Here is a 25,463-nt window from a genome sequence, read left to right as displayed (position 1 = left end):
CAACCCCTGAATAATAAAAGAATAGCAATAAAAAATATGTGACAAGACTTTATCTGCAAAGACTCAGCAAATGCAGAGTAACAAAAGGATTATTATGAAAAGAATATTAAGAAGAATTTTGGGAAGGCACGAATCTTTGATATAAACCTTGAAGACTATTAGGTTGCTAACATTGTTTCTCCATAACATTCAGTTTGTTTTGACAGAAATGTTCTGATAACCTTCCAGCCCCCCAGAACTTATTCAGATGTATTTGAATTTCTGCCTTCCTCCTTCACGCTTACATTAAGCAGCAAGCTGCAGCCGCAGTGTTTACTAAGGTTTCAACTGAGCGGTTGTCACCATTGAAATAGATTATTGGTGTACCTTGAAGTTTACGGATCATAATCTACACGATAAAGATAAAACATGATCAGTTTTAAGCACTAAGACTAATCTATCCTTGTCATGCTTTGAGCGGGCACATCTGAGCTGAGTATTCCTTTTAGAGGAAAAAAATATCCCACTGCCTTCTCTGCTTGTTCGCACCACATCAGCCATCTGCCTTCACAGTGGGATCAAATATATACATCATTTGTGGTCAGTTTTAATAGTCAAATGAATGTTTTTGCTATTCATTCAGTAGTGTCCTAAAGACATTGCACATGTAGTCCCAGAGCTAAGCATATATAAGATCTAAATCAAGGTTTTAAGAATATAGAAAAAATAGTGTGTGCTGACGGCTTATTGAAGAAGATGCTGCATTAACCAGGCATGTTGTGTGATATCATAAGCATTGCTGAGATGCCAGAGGACGATTCCCAAAAGCAACTGCTGTTACTCATCCCGTGAGTGTCCAGTTCAATGCTGCTCCCACAGACCTGCTTCTCATTCAGTAGCACTGTAGAGATCATTTCAACAGGGAAGTAGTTAAATGCTCTACATGGCTGTGCTTGTAAAAGATCATGAACCTATATAGATCCAGTGGCTTATAAGACGTTTTTAACTTTAGTTTTAGGCAGTTAGACAGACGGTCTCCATTTGAAAGTCAAGCTTGAAGTCAGACTTCAGTTTCTCTAGGGAATTAGCAGCCTAGAGTCTGCTGTCAGCACTAAGAGCTTAACAACATTTCATCCCTTGTGATTGGCTGATTAGCCTCCTCAGCCTTCTTCAGTCTGTAAACTCTGCTCTTTTCTTTTTCCTTGCAACTTTGGGGGTGAAGAATGTTAGGGTTGTTTTTTGTTTTTTCTGTAGAGCTTTCTGTAGTCTGTATTTTGTTGATTACCTCTCTTAGGATCATTTAATATGACCCTTGTCTCTTGTATTCCCTGTAAGTTGTAGGTGGAAGGAGGCTATGGGAAGAAATACATGTGATAAATTTGATTCCAACATTCAACCAGCTGGACTATTTTATGGGTTGGTTGTCCTATAAATAATCTCAGTTACAGTTCATGTGAATGTTACTCATTTCAAGGGTGAATAAACTCTGGCTCTTTGTTTTACTGTCCCTATGCTCCATTTGCCAAAATTCCCAGCTGGCCCCTGACTCTGTCGAAGCCATAGCTCTTAGAAGGTAGGATATAGGTGGTGAGAACCTCGGGCTCCCTGAATGCACCATCAGTGTAACTATTATTCACTGAAAAGTCCAAAAATCAAAAACCAATGCAAACGAGGCAAGTGGGTTGAAGTCATGTAGATGTTCAACACTACGTAGTTACCCCACATAGAAGGATGATTAGCTTAGACACCTACATGGTGCACTCGCATGCTGCAGTTTTTAAGGCACCCTTTAAAAAAACAAGACCACACTGTTGGCAAGTCCCCAATAGTTACAACACAGGCACAGCCAGAGCGCACATGGCTCCCAATGGCTTTCAAGGCTTGCACAGTCACCCTCCAACAGAGCACACCAGTGGGACAACTGTTTCCTGCTTTGGCCACACTCTCAGTTTTGTCCATAAGGCAAAGTTCTTACAGGTTGCAGTTAAATTTTGGGGGGCATCAGTTTGACATTACTTCCTGCCTGTTACTTGTAGTGGGTTGTCGCTCGCCTTACACTTAGTCCATTGCTGATCAACCCAGCTTCGTGTTCGCATGCAGTAGACACGTCATAGCATGGTGTGTATGGATGGATGGTGCCTTGAATGGCAACACTCCTCTGAAGAGGTGTCCATTGCCCCCAAGGCTAAAAGTGTTGCTTGTCAAAATAGATAAGGAGTGGGCAAGTATGTGAGAGTGCTCAAGCTTTTCATAGTAGTAGACCAGGTCTGCTGGTTAGTGGTGGAGAGCTGGGATTGTTTCCGAGTGCCCTGTTCTCATCATGAAGTGGTGCTGTCAGTGGTAGGCTGTGTTGGTGTTCCCAGCTCTTCACCCCTCTCGGTAAGAGGGTCTCACCCCACTGCTCATGGCCGTGGACTTGCAGCAGTGCCCCTGTGCAGGCTGGGATGCTGCCTCACTGAGTCAGGCTTGTCCCCCCGACTTGGCTGCCTGAGGAGCAGCGGTGGGAGGGAATGGGTTCCAGCAGAAGCTGTGAAGGCACCACGAGTTTCTGACAGCCCTCATGCTCTTCCCGTCGGCCACAAGAACAGCAGTCCCAGGCTGGTGCTGCTCCTTCAGCGGGTCTCAGCACAAGAAAGCCTACAGCTTGGAACAGACCTGCAAAGCTGACCTGTGACCACTATGTAATGTGACCCAGAAATCATTATTTCCTCAATACACTACGGTCTGCTAATTGTGTCTCCATGGGCTACAGAGATTTGAGGATGTTTGCTTTTGCAGCTAAAGCAATTAATGTAGCCAATCATAATTATACTGGTTCAATGGCCAGAATCAGATTTAGCAATTCAACACATTTTTGGTTTTCTAGATGACACTGGATTGTGGTAGATTAGGTTACTGTTTGAAATAGTCACATCCTCCCCCTCATGTCCACTGGGTGAAAATACTTCCCGGCTTCATTGATTTGGGGCGTGGCCATGTCATTTGCTTTGTTCTCATGGTGGGTGGAGTGTTTGTCCTGCCCTTTGACCCTGGGCTTGGCCATGTGAATTGCTTTGGCTGGTGGTAGGGTTACCAGAGGTGGTGCAGTAGAGTCTTGAAATGTGCTTGTGTGGTTGGGCTTTATCTCTGTGCTTCATCCATCCCCATGAGGAGAATATTCCCAGGCTCACCAACTGGCCCCAGAGGAGTCTGAGTGGCATTTGGAGTGAGCTGTTCTAGCAAAGCTTCCCCAAACCCAGATCAGCCGTCTCCCAAGCCAACCCACAAACATATGAGCTAAATGAGTGCTTAGTATTTTATGCCACTAAGATTGGTGGTTGTTATGTAGCATTATTTAACTGACTGATGCACTGACTAAATAGTGTATTGTCACATACTGACCAAGATTATACAACTACATAGGTAGTAATATGGCAGTGGCTTTGGTTTTACTTTTTTTTTTTTTTTTTAAGGATTTTGAAGTCCCTTATCCTCAAGATCCCTCTTCTTTCCCTACTCCTCCATTTCATGTCTTTGTGTGGGATATGGTCATGGAAAATAGTATGTTACAACTCTAGTTAACAGAGCCTCTAAATGGCAGAACTGAATGTATCCATATTTGTTAGTGATTTGTTATGTTTTTTTGGCCCAACAAACCTATAAGAGACAACTGTAATTTATTTATCTTTATGGTACCTATGTGGGCCATTGTTGACAGCTAATCTACAGCTATTGAAATGTAAGTAACAGAGGTTACATCAATACTCATTAGGCATGAACACGCTCATGAGCAGTTCCCTGGATGGCAAGTTCAGGTGACATCAAGGAACTGAAATTTCAGTTTTCTGGTCCCAAAGGGGTCATTGTCAATATAAATGATCCCACCTTTGATATATTTCCAAAATAGAAGAGATTAAAATCTCATTAGAAAGTGCCAGGCCAATTTTTAGATGACCTTAGTGACCAGAGAGACTTCCAACTTTCATAGCTGGCATTTTTTCTCTATTTTAATGAACTGTCACACAAACACCCAATTTTTTTGCAAAGAGGGACTTTCCAGCTTTGGGAATGTCTGTTTCTGACATTTCCTCTCAGATGGGAATTTTTAGGAATAATTTTTATTCCCCCAAAAGAGGAACCACATCATGATTCTGGCTGCCACGAAGCCCATCAGGGTTGTATCCAATCGTGCAGTCTTCGTTAATTGTTAACTGTTTTATTCTTCTCTGAGACTTGGGACTTGAACACTCTCTGTATGGAATTCACTTCAAATGAGCCAAAGAAAGTGGTTTAGGTCCAGGCAATGCCCCAGGGGGCCTCCAGTCCAGCGCTCATGTCAAGAGAGGGGAAAGGGTGAGTCTAGAAAATAGTAAGAGATATTGGAAAGAAAGTCCCTGGAAACTCATACAACACTTTCCCTTAACAGAGGTCAATCTTCATTCTTTGCCTTCACACAGAATAAATGATGCTGGTTCATTAAAGATGACACTTAAAAATGATTATTGTAATATGAATACTACTACATTAGCTTTAATTTTGCATATTCTTGAATGCCTAAGAAATGTCAGGACACTTCATATACCAAATATAAAATGCACCTTTGGAGCTGACAATTAATTTAATAGTACTCCAGTTAAATACATTTTTGGAAATAGCCTGAGTTCTGTAAATGGCCTATATTTAAATGAATTATTCTAAGTAGTTCCCATGTCTTTAACTTTTTAAAAATAAGACAATATTGCCTGAAAAGGAAAGAAGATTTATGCTATAATTTTTTTAAAAAGCCATAAAACAGTACTGATGGACTGTTGAATCTGGAGTGAGCTCCTTTCCCCAGTTAGGTGACTAAATGGTAACCCTTCCACTGAAGGAAATTCAGCCCACAGTCATCCAGTGGATTTCCATTTAACCTGTTCACATATTGTAGGGAGGATGGTCCAGAGCACCATATGGCTTTAATTGAACTAGGAATCTAAGTGACACATCTCTTAAAGAATGAGATTACCACCTTGGACAGGTGAGGCAGCATTTAGGGACACTTCCCCAAAGAGCAGCATTTTGAACCTGGAGAGAGAGGGCTTCTCCCCCACTACCTCACACTCATCTTCCAGAGGTCCTCTTGAAATAACTGGGCCACACCTTTAAGGGTCAAACCTTACAATGTTATTTAAATACAAGTTAAAGTTCAAAAAAACTCATCAGAAGTGTGACAGGAGAGCCTCAGCATGTTCAATCACAGCAGTCAATCTGGTGTCTGATGACATATTACTAATGAGGAATTGGATCTCTGGAACCCAGATCACCTACTGGACTCAGATGGTGACTGTAGGGTGACCAGCTGTTCCTATTTGCCCAGGACTCAGGGGATTCCTAGGATGTGGGAGTTTCAGAGCTGAACCTGAGACAGTCCCAGGCAAACTAGGAAAAACTGGCCACCTGGTGATGGTGTCAGTCCTTGCCTTCCTGGCTAAGCTCAGAGGAAGACTGATTGATTGCAAATGACAAAGATTGACATTTGTTGGTTCACAAGTCCCTCCCCACCCACTGATGGACCCGATGCCTGCAAGAAGGTAGTGGGCATCCTGACCTGACCAGAGGCTGGGCCTGGAAGCTGCCTGCGGGACTCTGCCCAGTGTCAGAGGCGAACAGCTGGGCCCCCTGTGCCTACCAGGCTTCCTCTCTCTTCCTTTCCTCAGCAGCTTTTTCCATAATTCCTGGTTTGTTTGTTTGTTCTAACTTTCTGGCCTTTATTTGAAGTTCCAACTTGAAGTGATAGTCCGTTTTTTAAACCACTTTGTTGACATATGATAAACATGAAAAAGTGTGCCTTTAATGTGTAAGTTTGCCTAATTCCCAGTTTCTATTCTAGTTCTTAATCTAGTCTTAAACCGTAGCTTGTTGACTGGGGCCCTGGCTGCCTACTTAATTTCTGCCTGTCCTATCTCCTGAAAGTAGGGTCCTGTCGCCTATGTCTTCACTCATCCATTGTCTTAAAGCTGGAGGCTGTGCCCTCTTGATGGCTGGCACCTGCTCTTCTCGAGGCCACTGCTGCTGGAAACCCCTTCTCTACATGGTCCCTGACTTCTGAGGCAGTGTGGGGGCCTCAGAAGACCTGGGCCTGCCCTCGCCATCACCAGCTGGCCTCTCCACCAGCCTCTGCTTTCTGGGCACAGTGCAGAGCCAAAGTCCTGTCCCTTCACACCAGGTCTGCTCTCCCTTCTGTTGAGATCCCTGCAAACCTCACAGGCAAGACTGTGAATTATGACACGCGGGCAGAGCTCCAAGCTTTGCATAGTGACATTTAGAGTCATTTCAAGGAGTCACTCATTAGTTATGTAAGCTGGGAATCATGGACTTCTCCCCTCTTCCTCCTCAAAGACCAAGCCTTGCCTTTTAGCGACAGGCTCCCCCCTGCCAGGCACAATGCCCTAGTGGTGTGCAGAGGGGCATGCGCCTCTTTCTGGCCCAGCCCAAGCCCTGGTGGCATTTCAAACAAAATTAATTAACACAGAAAACAAAATCAGCTACACAGGCTTATTTCACTCTGTTAATGTCGGTTGCTCTCTTTTGTGGGAATTGTGCAAGTGCCTCATTTGATTCCTTTCATTCTGCATTTCTCCCCAGTGACACAGGGGAGTGAGTTTGCTTTTGCTGTTTGAGCCCCTGCCAGGAGAACAGCCTTCTAACACAGTCTTTGAGATTTTCTCACCCTGTCTGTGTGAGAGAGGGACGTGGTCGGCTTTCTCAAGCTCTTTGTTTCTGTGCCACTTGGCCCATTCTTGTGTTTTTGGCAAAACCAGTCTCTGCGACCCAAATTGCTGTGCCTCCCTCATGTGAATAAAGGAGAAAAATACTAGCTCCCTGCCATGGAGGCAATGGTGGGTATGACTTCCAAAATCCTGCACGGCCAGCTACCTAGCAGGAATTCCGGGGCATTATTCCTAATCAGAGCTGCTGTCACCATGACAGTGCTGCCTGCTTGATCTTCCACCCACCAGGAAAACTGCCTTTCTTCATGAAATAATACTAAGGGAAAGGAAAGAGATGTGGCCTTCGATTAGGTGGAATCATTTCAGTTCTCCAGGGCTCAGTGGACTTGTGCACACAGACATGCTCCTCTGCTGCAGATAAGTACAGCAGAAAATTGTGCTCCAGGGGCTACAACAAGGGGGGAAACACCGAGATCCATTTGTTCCCACCCCTCCAGGAAGATGTGTGGCAGGTACCAGGTGCTAGATTTGTGTGGGATAACTCCTCTCCTCTGTAGAGAGGCAGTCAGATGGCTGGATGAAGACCAGCAGGGGTGTGTTACTATAGCAAACTGCCTCCTGTGGGCCTGCAAATAGGACTAGGCCACGCAATCCAGAGATGGCTAGGTTTCATGGCTTAGAACAGCTAATATGGATCTGGTTTTCTTTTTTCTTTGAATTTGGTGCTATTGGAGGGGCAGAGGTATATTTTAATGTACAGAAAGGAGACCTGATTGCAAGGAAGCCTTCCTTCTCCAGAGAGTGGGTGCAGCTTCCCTCAGGTGGTCTGAAGGAGTAGAGTTGTCTTTACAGTCTTCACAGGAGAAGAGCATAGGGGGTGTGAAGAAAGGGCCAGAACCAAGGTCACTTGTTCTGCTAGAGGAAACTTTCATGTAAAAGCAAAACTCTGTCACCTTCCCTACTAACAGGCATGGAGGGTGGCCAGAAAGGAAGTCCTGCCCAGCAGGTTGCAGTGTTCTCGCAAGCACACTTCTGTCTCCCAGCAGCTATAACCTCAGCCCCAGAGCTGATGGAAAATCACATGGCAGTCTGTCCCATTGGAGATCCTTGGGGACCATGGAGTTATTGCAAAAGTTTGCAAATTCTTTGCAACCAAGCCTTGTGTGTAGAATGAATAAATACATCTCGGATAAATATGTACTATTTTTTTCAGATGAAGATGTATGTAGGTATGTTTAATAATTACTAATGCATTGAAAGGTGTTATTAAGTTCATAGGAAACTTGTGTCACTGTGTGGTCTCAAAGAACAAAAGTTAAAAGCACAGTTTCTATCATTGGGCAACCATTAAATTCTTAACATTAATCAGAAGTTCTCATACTCAAAAAAGAGTCACTGATCTGTAAGCATGAATAGGAGTAGTCTCCATCTGTTGCACAACTGTTGCCTGAGTTTCCAAAGTCATGGAAAAGCCGACGAACCCCATAGAGTCTCAACAAACAGAATTCTTGACAACTTCCAAGAGTCATTCCCATTTTTTATTCAGTAAAATAAAACTCAGAGTAAAAAAAATATAAAAGTAAGATTCAGAATAAAAACATTATATTCTTGCTCTTACACTGATCTCAGGGACATGTCCTACAGGTAGTTAAGTAGGAAGAGTGGAGCAACTTGGTGTAGTCACCTTCCTCCCTGTCACAGGTGGACCCTTGCTTTCTTCCCTGCTCACATTTCAGAGCCCTTACATCACTAATAGTTCAGATCTGGAGGAAGGCTGAGGAAGGCTTTCTGAATGAATACACGGCACAATCACTGCTAAGCTCGGAGTGCCATAGGGTTGAAGTTACTTGCCCTCCTGTTTTGACCACTGTGTATCATCTCCAGGCTTAAATACTTCTCCTGGAGATCGAACTTAGACACGTTTTACTAAAGACTACTCAGGTATTCAATGTGCAACCCATAGCGGTGTGCGTGCTGTGTTTATATCGGCTGCTCTAACCTTAGCAGGGAACAGAGTTTTGATGGATGTTGAGTGAAGCACAGTCTCCTTCATGTAGCATTTCTTACAGTCTCCTTTCCTCCTCCAGTTCTGTAAACTCTTTGCTAGGCTTTGTTGTCTAAAAATAGCCAGCCTCCTAAATTCAACAAGCGGATCATTAATCATTGCGGTGAAAATATTTTTCACATTACAAATGGAATCACAGAGTATTTTCTTTAGTCACCACATGTTTAGAAAAACATTTAAATGTAATTGACATGAGGCCATCCTAGAAACAGCAGAGTGACACACACAGTGTGGCCAGGGTTTGTGTTCACTAGTTCATCGATTGGGTCAGCAAATAGTTGTGAGCACTGTGTTCAAAACACCTACTTTTTAAACAACCTCTGTGCAATATTCACTTTCAAAAATATCTCCCAACATACATTCAAGACACCTTATATTTTCTCCAATTCTCTATAGTTTCTTTTCTTTTTCCTTTTTTTTCTCTTTTTTTGAGCTGTTCCAAGTCTCCTCCTATCAATAATTCTTTACCTATCCAAGTATACTCACTTTCACCATATAGAACTCACTTAATAGAACTAAATATCAATTTTTCTTCTCACTTAAAGTTGAAGGACAGCTGAAATCTCATGTGTAGTGTTTGGAAACCACTTTCCAAAAACCATTTCAGTGTGTTTTAAGTTCGATTACATTTGTTTATAAATAGATAGTCTAGTTGGATCTCACCAATACTCTCCCTCCTGTTAATGGAAACTAACCTATGTATTTGTTGGAATATAATAAAACAAGTCACACGGTTCAGAGTTAAGGGGTGCATTCAACATAACACTGATGCACACTCCTGTGGGCCAGAGTCAAGCCATGACACCGAACATGGTTCAGGATGAAAATCCTCAAATATCAGAATTGCAGGGGTGGCATGGGCCACCTACAAGTGGCTTGCACACAAAAACATCTCCTCCCTCTCTAAAGACAATTCTGTCTTGAACAATAAAGGACATACCCATGAACGATAAGTAACCCTACGTAAAAACTATTTTGCAAATTAAGAAATGGAAAAGGGAGCAGCTTGCAAATTCCAAGCACTCCAAAGACAGGTTTTTATTGAGGTGCATGCCAGCTGCTCTTTTAACTGTTCACCTGTGCTTGACTTGCTTTGGGAAAGTGTCTCTACGCCCCAAACTCAAGTAACAAACACGAAACTAAGGGCTTTCTGAGTTACGGAAGGAAGGCAAAGTGTGGATAGTTGGCAAATGTGGAAGCGCTGAAAACAGAGGAAATTCCGACTCCAGTTAGTTTGTCGGAGGTTGTTCAGTTATTGTCCTTTTTCTTTGAGGGCAGAGTTAATGATGCCTCTCTGCGAGGCACGGCCGTCAGTGGGCTGGGCAGGGTCCCTCTCACATCTGCCTGGTTCTATTTTCCCTCTCTCCTCTCTCCCCACTCTTTCCTGTAACAGGTTTACAATCAAATATGCTTAACATTTGCCCTCTGATATTCATGTGCCCATATAAACTACAGCTTGTTGGGGGAGTGTGTTTAGATTACACAAACAGCATCATGCTATTCTAGATCTTGTTTCTTTTCTGACTTTTACACACAGCTGTATCTTAAAATGTCTGCCTGTCCTGCTCACGTGTGAGTGCTCCATGAGGTTCCATCAATGCCATCTGCTCTGTTTCACCGCTCCATCCTCTCATGATAAGCACCTGGGTCGCCTCCAACCATTGTGATAAATGTTTTCATACTGTCCCCTTCGAACCTTTGTGAGGTTTCCCATGGGCTATAATGTCTAGAAGTGGAACTACTTGCTGGGTCCTGGGATGCATGCAAGCTTAATGCCCTAGGTAGCACGAGATTCTGTATCCACCCACCCAGTGTCCCATTCACCTACATATGCATTTGGTATTTTCCAATCTTCTCATTTTGCCCAGCCTCCTGAGTATTTTACGTTGCACATCTCTGGCTAATGAGACCTGGCACGTCTTTATGCCTGTTACTTTGCTATTTGGATTTCTCCTCTCTAGATTCCACCCCATGTCCTTGCCCCTGTCTATTGGATTTTCTGGTATTTGTCTCCTTCAACTTACAGAATCTCCTCTCATATTCTAAGCATTACCCCCTTACTGGTTTTGGACACTGCAAGCATCTTCCTCTCAATGTGTTAGACACCCATTATCTTTGTCTGTTATTTTCTTCACTGAACAGAAATCCTCAAACTAATTTGATACAGTCAAATCAGTGTTTATGTTCACTTGATTGTTTTATGGGTTTTGTTTAAGAACTATTCTTCTACACCCAAGGGTCACAAAGATATTCATTCTCCTATGAGCTCATGACTTTGACTGTCACCTTCAGGCCTGAGTTTATCTAGACTCTACCAGTGTTTTAACGTTCAAGTAGAGAGCCGCCTTAACTGGTCTCAGTACTGAGCCAGTTCTCTGAGCACCAGCTAAGAAGCAGATCAGGAGCTGTTTCTGAGTCTGAATTAGTTTACGATCTAAAACCTGCCTATTTTAAACCCAATCATTAGTAACTTAAACATGTGCTTCTGTGCTGCAGATATTAGCTAAGATATGGACAAGTCACTGGGCTTATCAGAAAATGGAGCAAACTTGTGAGGGTCGGTAAGGCTGAAGACACAGACACGCAGCCATTACATGTCGACCTCAGATTTGTAGACAGCTACCAAACAGTCATCCTCACAGTCTTGGCCTTACAAGATAAATATGCTTTTGTTAGAAAATGCCCTAAACACATATCATCCTCTTATGCACACTTTATGATTCTGGATTCATTCTCTAGCTATTCATCGCTTAAATAAAGCAGAAGTACTTTTTTCCAAGGTTAAACATGAGTAATACAGAGGTAGCAGGGAATTTGATTGCTCCCCCAAGAAGCTCAAGCATTTCTTTAAAAAACTAGGCTTACTGAGGCAACAGTGTCTACCTTCTGTACCTCTCAAAAGGAGGTGGTGTGTATGAGCACACTTCTTAATGTGTTGAATTTTAGCCCCCACCAATACCTTCATTAGACCTACTGGGGGCTGACATTAGATCTGTCAACTTTTCCATTACCTGAACATCAGCACCAGCTTTCAGCTAAACATCTTCAGCAGGATGGCAGTTCTACCCAGAGCTCTTTCTGTGAGCCCTGTGTTGCACTTTTATGCTTATTCCTGTGATAAATTGATTAGTGCCTATTAATTAAAAATGCAATAAATAGTCCTCATTTATTTTTTTAGGAGTTTCAGTGGTATGATTTTTATCAGAAGGACTTATTCATTATAAGAAACCAACAAAATCATAAAAACTGCAGTTTTCCAAATTTAAATTGAAGAGTCTAAGTTTAACTACTTCAAAATAGAAACTTAGTACTTAGCATATAAATTCCTATCAAGAAAAAGGTGTGGACCAGAGGATTTTGGGGTAAACGTGAGAAATCCATGGACACTTCATCACTCAGGATAAGCTGGGAGTGTGTAACAAACACTACTGAAATCTCAAGAGCTGGGGACAAGGGAAGAGTCGCTGTCTGTGCGGTGTGGGTTCCCTGGGGGCTCCTCCCCTTGTTGCCGGTCCTGTAATCGAGGCTGTCTTCATAGCTACCACCTAGACCCTCACAGAAAGAGAGAGGTCTGCACGGTCTTGCTTTACCAATTAAATGCTCACAAGTCCCTGGCAGATTTGAGTAGGTAGCCCCACCCACTCTCCAGGGCCAAGAAGAGCAATCCTGTAATGGGGTGTAATGGGGTGAGGAACCAAAAATATTTTCCAAGCACTGCTAATGTGTACCATTTTTTGAAAGAAAAAAATGATTAATAATACAGATTCAGTTTGGAAACACTGGCTCAGGGACGCAAATGCTTTTCAGTTCATCGTTACTGCAAAATAGGCTTCACCTTTAAGAATGGTCAAAAAAATAATATGGCCAAAGTGCAAACACAATTTTAAAAGTTCTTATGGAAAATAGGGAATAGGAAGACCTGTCTCCCAATCAGAGAAAGCACAGCTTCATGCACACGGAGATCGGAGGGAGCACATGGCTGTGGAGGAAACAGAAGGGCAGCCAGGCCTCCCCATGCCACAGCCGGGGCCGGGGCCAGTTCAGGGCAGGAACTCGGACAAATGGCCTGTGGACCAGCCCATGGGGAGTGCCAGGGCCTTTGCTTGCAGAGGGGCTGGTGAGAACTGTCTGAAGGAAAACGAGAGGGCCCAGGCCCCCAAGAAAGATGGCAGGACACCTGAGGGCCTCCAAGAATATGGTGCTGGACTCGCCCCATCCCCATGGCCCTGGGCACTGGCATGGCAGGACCTGATGTTACCTGGCTGTCCTGAGCCTGTACAGAAAGGGCTGCCAACCCAGAGTAGTGGCAGGAGTGCCTTACACTCCCATGCCCAGGCAGAAAGATAACCTGCCAGGAATCTAACTGAGCAAAGCTGCAGTTTTTACTGGAATCATGCAAACACCTGAACACCGAGAGCTCAAACTGGATGTAGGCAAGGGCTGACAGAAGCGGGTGCAAAATACTCCCCCAACTAGTAAGGAGCAAGCATTCCAGGGGGTTATTTTCTATTATTTTTGTGTTAAAGACTTTATTCTTATTAAAGCAGTTTCTGAAGCATATGGAAGACTAAAAACAAATGATGGAGAAGAGTGTTGATGGGTGGGGTATGCCTGCTCTAATTCGCTCACTAGCTTTTTCATCCTCTTCAAAAACCACCCTTGGCTAAATTGGGATTTATGGATACTCACTTACCTATTCAGAGAACTAAACCACTGTGTATGCAAACAAGCGACTATGGTTTAAGACACTGGACGTTCTTTAGCATTTGAGAACTTTTCTGTGTCAGTAATTATCATTATCGACACTGATGTGTTTACTTCAGCCCATTAACATCACCTACACTCTGAATCTTTAGGGTTTGAGTTTGAGAGCAGAAAAAACATTCTCTCCTCTCTTTCTTTTAACACCACCCCCCAAACAAAAAAAATCTTTAAGATTTATTCTTGAGAAATTAAGAAATGTTCCAACATGTGACCCATAGCTGCAACCCGTTAACCTTTGCTAACACTGAGGCTGCATTTAGATCCCTGGGGAGACCTCCCATTAGATGCACTTTTACTGTTCTAGGCAGCGTGCCCAGCTGCGGAGGCGGGGGGACTCTCTCAGGCCAGACTCCAGGGAATGGAATAAATATCTTCTCTACAGGGCATCCTAACAAAAGAGCTGGCTAGGCTTGAGGCTGTTTGGACCTGCTCTGTCCAGTATGGTAGCTGCTAGCCCCATGCAGCCATGGAACCCAGAAACGTGGCTAGTCTGAACTGAGATGGGCTGTAAGAGTCAACTGGTAGCGCACTTCAGAGACTTAGTATGACATAAGGCACATCTGTCATTAATTTCATATTGATTACCTGTTGGAATGATATTTGGTATAGATTAAATAATAATTTTAATATGTTAAGCATATTATTAAAATTTATTTTCCTGTTTCTTTTTACCTTTTTTAATGTGACTTGCAGAACACTTAAACTGACATGTGTCTCACACTCTATTTTTACTGGACGGGGCTGGTTGTGGTGAACTCTGTATGGTAAATATTTTATCTACTTTTAAAGTATAATGAGGTTTTTAAATTCCCAGAAGCACTACTGGTCACTTGAAGAATTCTCTTTCATGGATATTGGCGGCACTATTGCCACCTAGAAGCAGGCCAGGGCACACTTGGCACACTTACACTTGGACTGTCCTTCGGGTGCTTCCTTAATCTGAGCGAAGCTGGCGCGCCTGGTGGGGGCGTCATGGGCATACGCGGCAGTCACGCGGTACCCCCTCCCACGCCCAGCCTTCAGCCCCTGGTGCTTGCATAAGAGGCCTGAGGGTAGTTTAACTTTTACTTATTTATTTATTTATTTATTTTGCTATCATTAATCTACAGTTACATGAAGAACATTATGTTTACTAGGCTCCCCCCTTCACCAAGCCCCCTCCACATACCCCTCCACAGTCACTGTTCATCAGAGGGTAGTGTAACTTTGAAGGTGGCCCCTGGTCCTCCAAATCAGTGAGCCCCAAGTTCCCAAGTAATATTTTATTCACACAGACTTAGGGTTTAAAAGCTTCTAGAAAACAGAGCTTGTAGGGAGGCTGCAGTGGCTGAATCCCAGCGTTAGACTCAAGGCTGGAGAAATCCCTCCTTCTCAGTGGCTTCACTTTCCGTTATGAAACCTGGCAACTGATGGAGAGGCCGCCAGCTGGTAACACCCCGGTGACCCTGCAAGGCTGCAGGTGAGGCTGCTGGGCCCGGCTCTGCTCCCCTGCCCGCGGCAGACCCGCGGGGTGCTGGGGGGCTGAGACCCTGCGGATCCCCTCCTCAGCCTAGAAAACTCCCATTCCTGCTCAGACCAGGAAGAATAAATGCTAAGAGCAGCAGGTGAGGCAGAGCTTGTAATCTGTTGAAGATCAGTCCTTTCCACACATCTTCTGGGATGTTGTTAAAATGCAGATTCGGATTCCCTAGTCCGGGGTGGAGCGTGTTTACCAAGCTCCCAAATGATGGCCACGCAGCTGACTCACAGCGCACGCTTTAAGTGGCAAGTTCCGAGTGTCCTTTGCTTGTGCGTACACTCACAGGAGTCTCCCTGCCTGAGGCCCGCCAGGTCAACAGCGCCGAACTGGCGGCAAATATCTGGTATACTTAAGAAAATACAATGTAAAAAGAAATCCTTTCCTAAAAAAAAAAAAGCACAATGACAGTTCTCTTTGCAAAGTGATTCATTGAAATGCATTCACCCTTTATGCATTTATAGCATCAGTTATAAATTACTAACTGAAAAGATAACATGTACCAGGTGGATTATCATCTGGGAGTAAAATAGTTCTAAACTGTTCTAAAAATAACATTAATGTTGACTGCCTCCATTACTGAGCACTATGGTGTGCCAGATGTGTGTGTGTGTGTGTGTGTGTGTGTGTACAGACGGGCTACCTAATTGAATCTTCAAAATAGGAATGAAGTAAGTGTTACTATCTTCATGCTACTGATGAGAGAAGTAAGGCTCATAGAGTTTAAGCAATATACTGGGAAGAAAATGTTGAGTGAAATACAGCTTCTTTGGCCTGATCCTCGATAGTTGTTTTTCTTGACCAGAAACCAGTCCCCCATCGGGGGAGCACCATTATTTATAACAGATTGCTATTTATAATGTCTTTCTCTTCTTTGGCGATTTAAATTAAAATGTCAACTTGAAGAAATGTTTCAGAAAGTCCCCAGGAAGAACTGTAAATAGAGCTAAATTAATCAAAGAAAGACGAATAAAATACTCCCTTAACATCGGGTACATCACTGTTGATGTAAAACAAAAATCTTGGCAGAATTAAAAGACAGCTAAGATATGGATAGAGCAAACAGCAGTCAGCTCAGTAAATAAATACGAGGAAACAGACACGTGCGGCTTCCCTGGAGCAGCACCCTTTTCTGCGAGTGATGTAACAAGGCAACAAGTCTCCAAACAGACAAATGTACCAAGAGCATCGCCTGGGTGCCTTCCACATTAAAGCAGGTGGGCACCCTGCAGATGACATCAACGTGGGACCAGCACAATGACAAGCCAGATACAAAAGACAATGTACTGCCTGGTTTATATGAGATTCTAGAAAAGGCACACTGTAATGATAGAAAGCAAATGTGGGGGGAAAGGATTGACTGCAGAGAAACAGGAGGAAACTTTTTGGGTAATGGTGGTATGTTCATATCATGGCTGTCGTGGTGGTGGTTGGTGGTTATATCATTTGACCCATTTGTCAACATACAGTTAACATGGCTGAATTCTACTGTATGTCACTTATATCTCGAAAAGCACATTTCATATGATATCTATCTATCTATCTAAAAATCTATAGGTATAGGAACCCGATAAACCACTTCTATTCTTTGTATCTGACTCAGATGAAGCAAAATTTGGGAACCCTTTGGCAATAGAAAAAAAGCACAGCTTAATTTCAAAGTGCAGAGCTGGGAATTGTTGTAAAAGAGTTATAGCTGCAGGAGTCATGGCCCACGAGTTGCCAAGACTTCGCTGGATGAATTCCATCCAAGATACGGCTTCTAGTCTCTCATGGTCTTTGGACACCAGAAAGTGGGTCATCTTTCAGATTATCTGCGTCATCGTGGAGAACATGTTAGTAAATCAAAGACCAGCTGGATTTGTTCTTAAATTGGCAAAACACTCGCCTATTTGAAAGTACTACTAATCCTCTCATTTGCTGGACAGGGAAGATTGGTTTTATGGTCTCGATTACCTTTGGTTTTGACCAGCGCTTCATAGTCTTTTAGTAGAGGATAGGCATTAAGCTTGTGCTTTGGAAAAGTGGAGATCATGTGATGGTTTGGTTCTAAATTTTTAAAGTTTGAAATAAAGTCAAATACTAAATATTTTTATCAAGTAAACCTAAGTACTGAAGCAACTATTTTACTTTTTTTTGTACTAAATTATTTTGTCTATAATACTCAGTTATTAATGCAAAAGCATTATTCTGGACTGAATTCCCCAGATAACTGTGCTTTTGGGAACATGTAACAGAAAACCAAATTAAATGGGCTTAGACGATAAGCCCATTTCTTGGCTTGTGTATCTGGAAATCTGGAGTTACAGCATCATGTAGGGTTGGCCAGACCTGGGTCTCAGCAACCTCATCAGGCCATGGTTTCTCCCTCTGTCTGCTATGCTGACAGGGCGGCCTCATCACTGAACTGGTTCCCTCCTGGGTGTAGTGTGGCTGCTGAGACCTATTTGAGGCCACCATTTCCTCATTAACTCCCAAAGGGGAGAGAGAGAGATGCCTTCAGGAACCTCTGACTTAAGAGCAGTGAGGGACTTCCCCAGGACTTTTCTCCTTGGCTCAACCTGGGTCACCTACGTATTCCTCCATAGTTCAGAATGGGGTCGCATGGCCAATCGCTAGCACAGAGAATGGAACTAGGCTTCGATTAATTATCAGGCCCTCCCCTGTAACTGAAAACCCGGTCAGCTCTGCAGAGAACATGAATTGATGACTTGGCAGGTGAGAGGGCTGGGTAGGTGTAGTGGGGGTTCTATTAAGACAGAGAAAGAATGATACTGAGTCAAAAGCAAAAAGGTACAGGAGTGTCTCATTTAAATCCCTTACTTTAAAAGTGAGCTATTTTTCTTTTGTTACAAAAAATAATATAGGTTCACATTTTAATTTAAGAGGATATTTATAGTCAAAAAGAAGAAAATAAATGACATCATAATCCCACTGCCATGTGAGAATCATTATTGAGATGATATAAGCATTCTTTTTAATAATAAAATACATATTATTCTCTGGAGAAGGAGTATGCCATGATGCTTAGCCATGCGGCCTTTGGCATCAACCTCCTGCTTCAGCTCCTTGCTGGGAAAGCTGCTTAGCCTCCCTGTGTCTCAGCTTCTCCCTCATTGTAAGGGAACTGAGGGGTCAGCAACCTACAGCCTGTGGGCCAACCTGGCTTGTTGCCTATTTTTGTAAATAAAGTTTTATGGGACCCAGTCACAGTCTTCCACTGATGCACTCATCTATGGCTGCTCTCGCACTGCAATGGCAAAGTTAAATTGTTCCGAGTGAGACTGCATAGCCCACACCCCCCCGAAGTACTTACGGTCCAGCCCTTTGCAGAAAAAGTTTGCCGACCTCTGGGTTAGACCATCAGACTTCTGTTGCCTTGTTGTCATAATTGTGTGGTCCTGTGGTAACTTCACCAGCCTGGAGACTGGTGATCGGGAAAAACTGACATCTGCAGAGCTAACATGAAGGCAAGAGATGCTTAGTTATTTAATCAGTTAGAAAGAGTTAAGAACCATGAGTAATTGAAAAATGTATAAAGTACATAGATGTCAAGTTATCTACCTGAACTGAGCAGAGAACTTGAAATACATAATGTATGATTTCCTTTGAACGATGAGATGTGGACAATTGGGACCTGAAAGAAAACAAATTTGTCCACAGTCTGATCTGGTGGATAGAAGTCATAGCTACAGGCAGGAAATCAGAAGCCTGAAGAGGAAGTAAGAGAACCCGTAATAAATACATTGTTGAGAATACTGCTTTTGAGAAGGAAAGAAAACAGTTGCCACCTGTGAGCACTGGGTGAACAGTGGTGCAGATGTGTCCGTGTTGAGCAGCCATCAGGGACTCTCTGCAGAGAGCAGAGGCATCTGCAATGAGCATGACTGGGCCAAGCAATGTCTTGAGTTGCAGAGAAACCCCGAGTGAAAAGCAAAGAACCCCTGGGAAAGTGATTCACCCACAGAAGGAAACTGCCCTCACACTACCCTCAAAATCTAAGTTATTTTAGTCAAAATAACTTTTCTATGAAACAGAGTTTTAACTAAAGATTATGGTCAAGTGCATAATATCCTTCTTTTAAAATACACAGAAGTGACCATCAACTACAAAGCAGTTTTCTAGGATAAGGAGCTTCTTATACATGCAGCAGTGCAGTGTGGGGAATAAGAAGTCAGCTCTCTGTCAACTGCCTGATTTCAAATCCAGACTCAGCTCTCTTCCTTCTATCTAATCCTTAATGTCCTAAGCCTTGTTTTTCTTATTTATAAAATAGAATTAATAAAAGTACTACCTTTAGAGAGTTTTGATGAAATTAAATAAACTAGTCCGTGTAAAGTACTTAGCCCAGAATCCAGCAAGTATTACACACTCCATAGAAGTTACCATTTAATGTGAGCAATATATAGAAACTTATTGTGGAAAACATTTTGATAACCAACTATGTAATCATATATTGTTGTACTATACTAAATCTTTTCACTTTTAGTATTCTTGCCTTATTTTTGGAACAGCAAATGTGAAGTAAAAAATAAATAAATCTTTTATTGGGGTTTTAGAATTTAGATGATTAGCTCAGGACTTTTAATAAGCATTGTATTAGTTAGAGTGTAGGCCAACTTGCTGCTGAAACAGAGACCCAAAATGTGCAGTGACAACAAAAACAAAAATGGTCCTTCTCCTCCCCCCGGAGGTGAGCAGCCCAGCCTGGGAGGCAGCTGTGCTCCCTGAGGCCCTCCAGGAACCAGGCTCTGTTTACCTGGTTTCTCCACCACCACCAGTGGCAGATTGTGTAGATGAAGCGGGTTCACCAGCAGCTTCTCCCGTTCCTCAGGAAGTAGAAGGCGCTAGATGAAGAGCAAGCCATCTCCTCTTTGAAGGGTTGGGTCCAGACGGTGTACACCTGGCTCCTACACCCACCTCATTCCTGAGATCTTAGCCACAGGCCACCCATAGTTGAGAGGCTAGAAAATGTGACTTTAGCTAAGCAGCCATGTGCTCAACTAAAATTCAGTGGATTCTGTTATCAAAAGGGAGAAGGGAGGAATGGGTGGTGGAATCAGTTAGCTGTCTTCCATGGGTACTGCCGTGGAAACTGCTGTTGTTTCACTGACTCCAAGGCACTATTGTTTTAAGACACCTCATCACTAAATGTACCACTAAATTAAAAAAAAACCCATGCTATCTAAACAGTGACAGATTGCTTTCTTACCAGCTGCGTTGTAAGATGCACCCAATTGAAGAGTTGTTAAAATGTGCAAAATATGTGTCTTGGTATAGAAGAAATGCAGTGCTGGAAAGATGCAGGAAAAGGAAGTGACCCACAGACATCCGTGTTGCAGTCTTCTGGTGTGAGAAAGAGAGGAGAGAGAGAGAGAGAAAGAGAGTGTGTGTGTGTGTGTGTGTGTGTGTGTGTGTGTGTGTGTGTGTGTGAGTGTGAGTGTGTGCATGTGAGTGAGTGTGTGTGTGTGAGACTTTCCTTGGAGCAGGCATGGGCAGGAGGTATCGAGCTTCAGGTGACCATAATGTTTCAAATAGGTGATTGAGAAAGTACTGTTGGTGTGAATTTCCTCTAAGTCAGATGCCTGCGGCTGCTTGGGAAGAAACTTGGCTCAAAGGTGTGGGGAAATTTTGCTTAGATTTCCATTCAGTCTGGACCAGATCTGAAGTTGATAATCAGACAGGAGGGGTCCCATCTTTACCAGTCAGGGTTCTCACTGAATAGGACAAAGACTGAGGGCCACACTCTGTGGCCAAGGCACTTGACTTCTTGTTTGAACACTCAGTCTGTGGCCAAACACTGGTTGAGCACCAGGCACTTGGCTTGGTGCTGTAATACAGCCCCTGCCCTCCACGAGCTCCAGGGCTCATGGAAGAAGGAAGACCGGAAAGCGGCAAGATTCCAGTAAACAGACAGGAGCAAATGACACCTTTGGGGCCACGCTTGCTTTTGAACTTAACATTACTCTATCTCATTTGTCAACGTAAGGTTTGAGGATTTAATAAAGGACCCCACCTACATTGCCACTTTTACACCCATTTCCTCCACGTTAATAAGTGCACAAATGTATTTTATTTTAGAATGCACTTTCTTCCCTTGTTCACTCAGAGCAGCTTAGTATACGGTACTGCGGATGTTCACCTAGGAATGGATTCTCAGTGCAGCAGACTCATCATTGTGAATATGACTATTAAAAAAGGCTGGATAACCAGACTGCATTCTCAGATTTTCAGATTTGATAGGGCAGACCCTGGTCATTTCAGTGAGATCATTTGGTTAGGTGGCTTGGAATCTGGTCAATGACAAATCTATAATATGCAGGTGTTTCTTGCTATATATTGCTACTGAAATCTGCTTCTCTTATATAGATCACTGTTACAGATGAGGAGGTTAGTAATCCATCCTTTTTAGATCTGGTGAGAACTCCCCAAATGAGGAAGTGCACACTTATACTTATGTTTGCTTGGTAAGTTTGACTTGTGATGATTCAAAAGCTTGTGTCAAATTTACAATGCATCCCTTTCTTCAAAGCAGGTTGAAGTCATCTCTGATTTGTTCTCTGTTGTCTTTCAATATTGCTCCAGGTTCACAAGTGCAGTGGTCTATCAGGGCCTCGTCATGCGCCTGGGGATTATAGGAGGCAACCTCTATGTCGACTTTTTCATCTCAGGAGTTGTGGAACTGCCAGGAGCCCTCTTGATCTTACTAACCATTGAGCGTTTTGGACGACGCCTTCCCTTTGCAGCAAGCAATCTAGTGGCAGGAGTGGCGTGCCTTGTCACTGCATTCTTGTCAGAAGGTAACTATTCCCCAGATCTGTTTGGCAGCTAAGAACTTGAAAAAAATCTTAAATCAGAATACTCAAGAATGAGGACTTCATGTCCTTAGAAAATGTACCACTGCATCAAAATCTTGGTGCCAGGCACCCTCTAGTGACCTCACTCATTTTCTGCTTAATCAGCATAATGACTTTGTTTATGAGATCAGTTCTACAGATTTTTCTGTTTTCTCTATTTTTAGGTCTATTGATGGATGAAATGGATGTGCAAAATCTAGCTCATAGTGATGTCATTTACTTTTGCTCACCTTTCTCTGATTTACTTTTATGATACCGTATGTTGTTGGCCATGCTTAACATATTTCCTGAGCATCTGCTCTATCACTGGCCCCATGCAAAACACCAGGTTATAAAAGGAAGAAAAGCATATTTCTTGAGTTCTAAAGGTTCATGACCTAGTAAGGGATATAGACACTTTAATGCTCTCATAACTCACTGTGATAAATGAATTAATAGAATTATTTATAAGCTTATAGAAATAGAAAAAAAAAAGTAGGTCCAAGAAGTGATTAATCAGGAAGAGCTTCCCAGAGGTCAGAACTAGGCATGTCTGAAGAAGGAAAATAAATCTACGGGGCAGAAAGGAGGGCAGGAGTGACTTTTCCCAACTAGAGCACGGTTCTCGGAAGTGTGACCCCCCCCCTTTGAGGGGTAAGGAGCTAAATGTCCTTTGTTATCATGGGAATATCCAGGCAAGGGGACTCAGAGAGACTGTCGCCAGCTGTGAATGGCCTCACAGGTCACCCCAGTGGCCTGGGCATGGTCCTGTGGGCATCAGGAGGAGGAGGGTGGCCTCCTCATAGCTGCAGGAGTTTGAAAAATGGCCATGAGGAAGGAGAGACGCTGAGAGTGGGAATCGAGGCCATGCACATCAGGCCTGCATGGGAGAGGGTAATTTCAGAGATGTGGCAGACTTAAATTTTGGGGGGTTTGGTGACTGACGCACAGTACAGAGGTTGTGGGTGATTCCAAACTGTTAACACAACCCAGATTATCTCTGCCATGGAACAGAGCAGGCACCAGACAGAGGAGGTCTTTCAAACTCCCAGGGAATTTGTGAATTAGAGCAAGTTAATTATTTTGTGTTCCAGGGGCTATGGGGTGGGGAGTTACTGAGAGAGCTGGATTCTCTGGTAGTCCTTTGTGTCAGCACAAGAGAGGCTGTCTTTTCTTTGAGAATCCTCCGAGGATCAGGCAAGAACTGAGTCAAAACAGGCAGATTATTTATAACCGAGTTTAATAACTTATGAAGGTTTATGAAGTCCCAAAACATCAGATGGACCCTATTTAAATAAAATTACAGAAATGGTCATCTTGTAAACAGAAGAGAAAAGAGATGTAAAGTCCTCTGTCATATCAGAGTAGTGATGATAGACACAACTATTTACATGCATCTCATTTTCCTGGAGCAAATCGGTTTCCTAGGGCTGAAGTAACAAAGTATCACAAACTGCGAGGCTTGCACCAATGGAAATTCTCTTCCTCACAGTCCTGGAGCTGCAAATCTGAAATGCAGGTGGGGGCAGGGCTGTGCTCTCTCTGAAGGTTCTAGATGAGAATCCCTCCTTGCCTCTTCCAGCCTCTGGTGGTTGCCAGCAATTCTTGGCATTCCTTGACATCATTGCAGTCTTTGTCTTCATCTTCACATGACCTTCTTGTCCCCGTGTCTTAACTATCACATCTACAAAGACTTTATTCTGAAATAAGGTCATGCTCTGAGGTCCTGGGTGGACATGAACTTTGAGAGATACCATTCAACCCAGTAGCTTGAATTCACACATTCTGAGTGTTGGGGAATCTGTATAATCAGTATAAGTCAGTATGTGTCTATGTAGTTTCTGTTAGTTGCTACCATTAAACTAGGAATGGGGGTAGTCTAGAGAACACGATAGACTTAATTCCTGTCCTGAGGAATCACGTACCTAAGTAGAAGGGTGACAGATCTGGAACATTGGAGATTTTGCTGTTGTTTCTATTTTACTTTGATGCTGTATAATTTAAGGTTTAATTTTAGAATGAAGTCCCCTAAGATGAGGTCTTCTCTTCTCTCACATATGAAGTAGGAATTAACTATTCATTGCACATGAAATTAGGAAAGTAGAAAGATCAGTGGCTTAAGTGTAGCCTGTCATTTCACAATGAAACTTTCCCCTTGAAGGTTTCACCTGCCTTTAGTCTGTTTGGGATGATTTTTGTTTGTTGCATTCAGCACAATCTCACAGCTTTCAAGACCATGTGTTCAAACTGATGTTGAAGTAACTAAGTGAGTGGAAATGAAGCCAGTTTGTAGAGAACACTTTCCTATGTTGGAAAGTATAAGGCAAAGCATAGACTTTTCTGTTTGTTCTGATCAGTTTTATTTTGTAGACATAATTCCCTGATTTAAGCTTTAGAATTGTTTTTGGCAATATTGAAAACTAATTGCTCTTTTTCTGGACACATTTTATTTGTTTATTCTGCAGATCTGGCTGTTTTTATAGCCACCCTTCGGTCATGATTGACCGGCAAGAGTAAGTTCAAATCCCTAATGCTCCATTTGAGTCCCAAATATTAACAGAGGTTCCTCACTGTGGTAGACAGCCCTTACTTCCACTTAAGGGAGCATTTGGACTTGGTTGCTGGGGCTGTTGAATTAACATTAGAAAGACTTTTCCTGTCCATAGCTCTCTACAGCATCAGCAGGAAGATAGCCCCTGCACAGAATACTGATTAGTCTTCTAGAGGAGTGAGCTCCAAAATGTTCTCATAGAGAACAGTTTAACTGGCTCCTCCTCCACTAAGCATGACTTTTCATGGTCTGAAGAATGAAATTCTAGAAAAAGAAAGTCTTTGTGGTTGTATGCTCATCGAAGACTCAGTGCTTTTGACCCAAATTTTTGAACACTAATTAAAATCTGAATAATTAAGAGCTTTCATTATCCATACCCATCTGCCATCTTTAATTTGGGCTTGTTTGGGTTTATTTAGGATGGCTACAAGCCTACCATTTTGGTAAGTCTTCCTGACATGGAAAAGTTGTCTTTTACTTTCATTTCTCTTTAGATGAAAAGTCCGTGTATCTTTATTTACATATCTTTGTTAGGAATGTTCACTGCATTTTATTTCAGGACTCGGAGAAGGTGGTACATTCTGAGGAGACATGAAATTATATTTAAAATCCTGCATCCTTTCTTCAAAAATTAAAGTATTATTCCCAATAGTCTCTAGTAGCTTGACCAGATCTCCATTCAGAGAGGCCTTCCTTCTCTGCTCTCAGGACCCCATGGGAGGGAGTTCCAGCTTCAGGATTCAGGACTCATTCTTAAATCGTCATGTGTTTCTTTTATCATTGCTACCAAAAGATATCTATTGCCATTCCAAGATAAACTTAGTATGTTACTGGGATAACCAAAAGTTTTTTGTGTGCACACATAATATTCACATAGCATTTACACAAGCGAAATTATTTTCATTTCACTCTTTAGTTAATGGGCAGGGCAGTGCCTTTGGGATTTCTTGTTACCCTTTTCAACAAAATCTCTATCCCCCGGTGTAGTCAGACACTGGCCTCTACTGCTTGGAATGAGTTGAGAGATAGTCAAATGCAGGTCAGTGTGTAGGACAGACCATGT

At 42.9% G+C, this 25,463-nt stretch overlaps 1 protein-coding gene across 2 annotated transcripts in view; it reads left to right on the top strand.

The window, feature by feature from the left end:
- The window catches only part of SLC22A3 (solute carrier family 22 member 3), an 85,602-nt gene that overhangs the window by 49,851 nt on the left and 10,288 nt on the right, over positions 1-25,463 (top strand). For both annotated transcript variants that reach the window (XM_036886782.2, XM_036886781.2), the window contains exons 6-7: positions 21,383-21,480; positions 21,599-21,813. In XM_036886782.2, the coding sequence (XP_036742677.2) occupies positions 21,383-21,480; positions 21,599-21,813 (313 nt within the window). The remainder of the gene's footprint in view (positions 1-21,382; positions 21,481-21,598; positions 21,814-25,463) is intronic.

This window comes from Manis pentadactyla, chromosome 12 (assembly GCF_030020395.1).
Source record: "Manis pentadactyla isolate mManPen7 chromosome 12, mManPen7.hap1, whole genome shotgun sequence".
Taxonomy (NCBI): Eukaryota; Metazoa; Chordata; class Mammalia; order Pholidota; family Manidae; genus Manis; species Manis pentadactyla.
The sequence above is the reverse complement of the archived record's forward strand: the minus strand, read 5'-3'. Positions and strand labels throughout refer to the sequence as shown.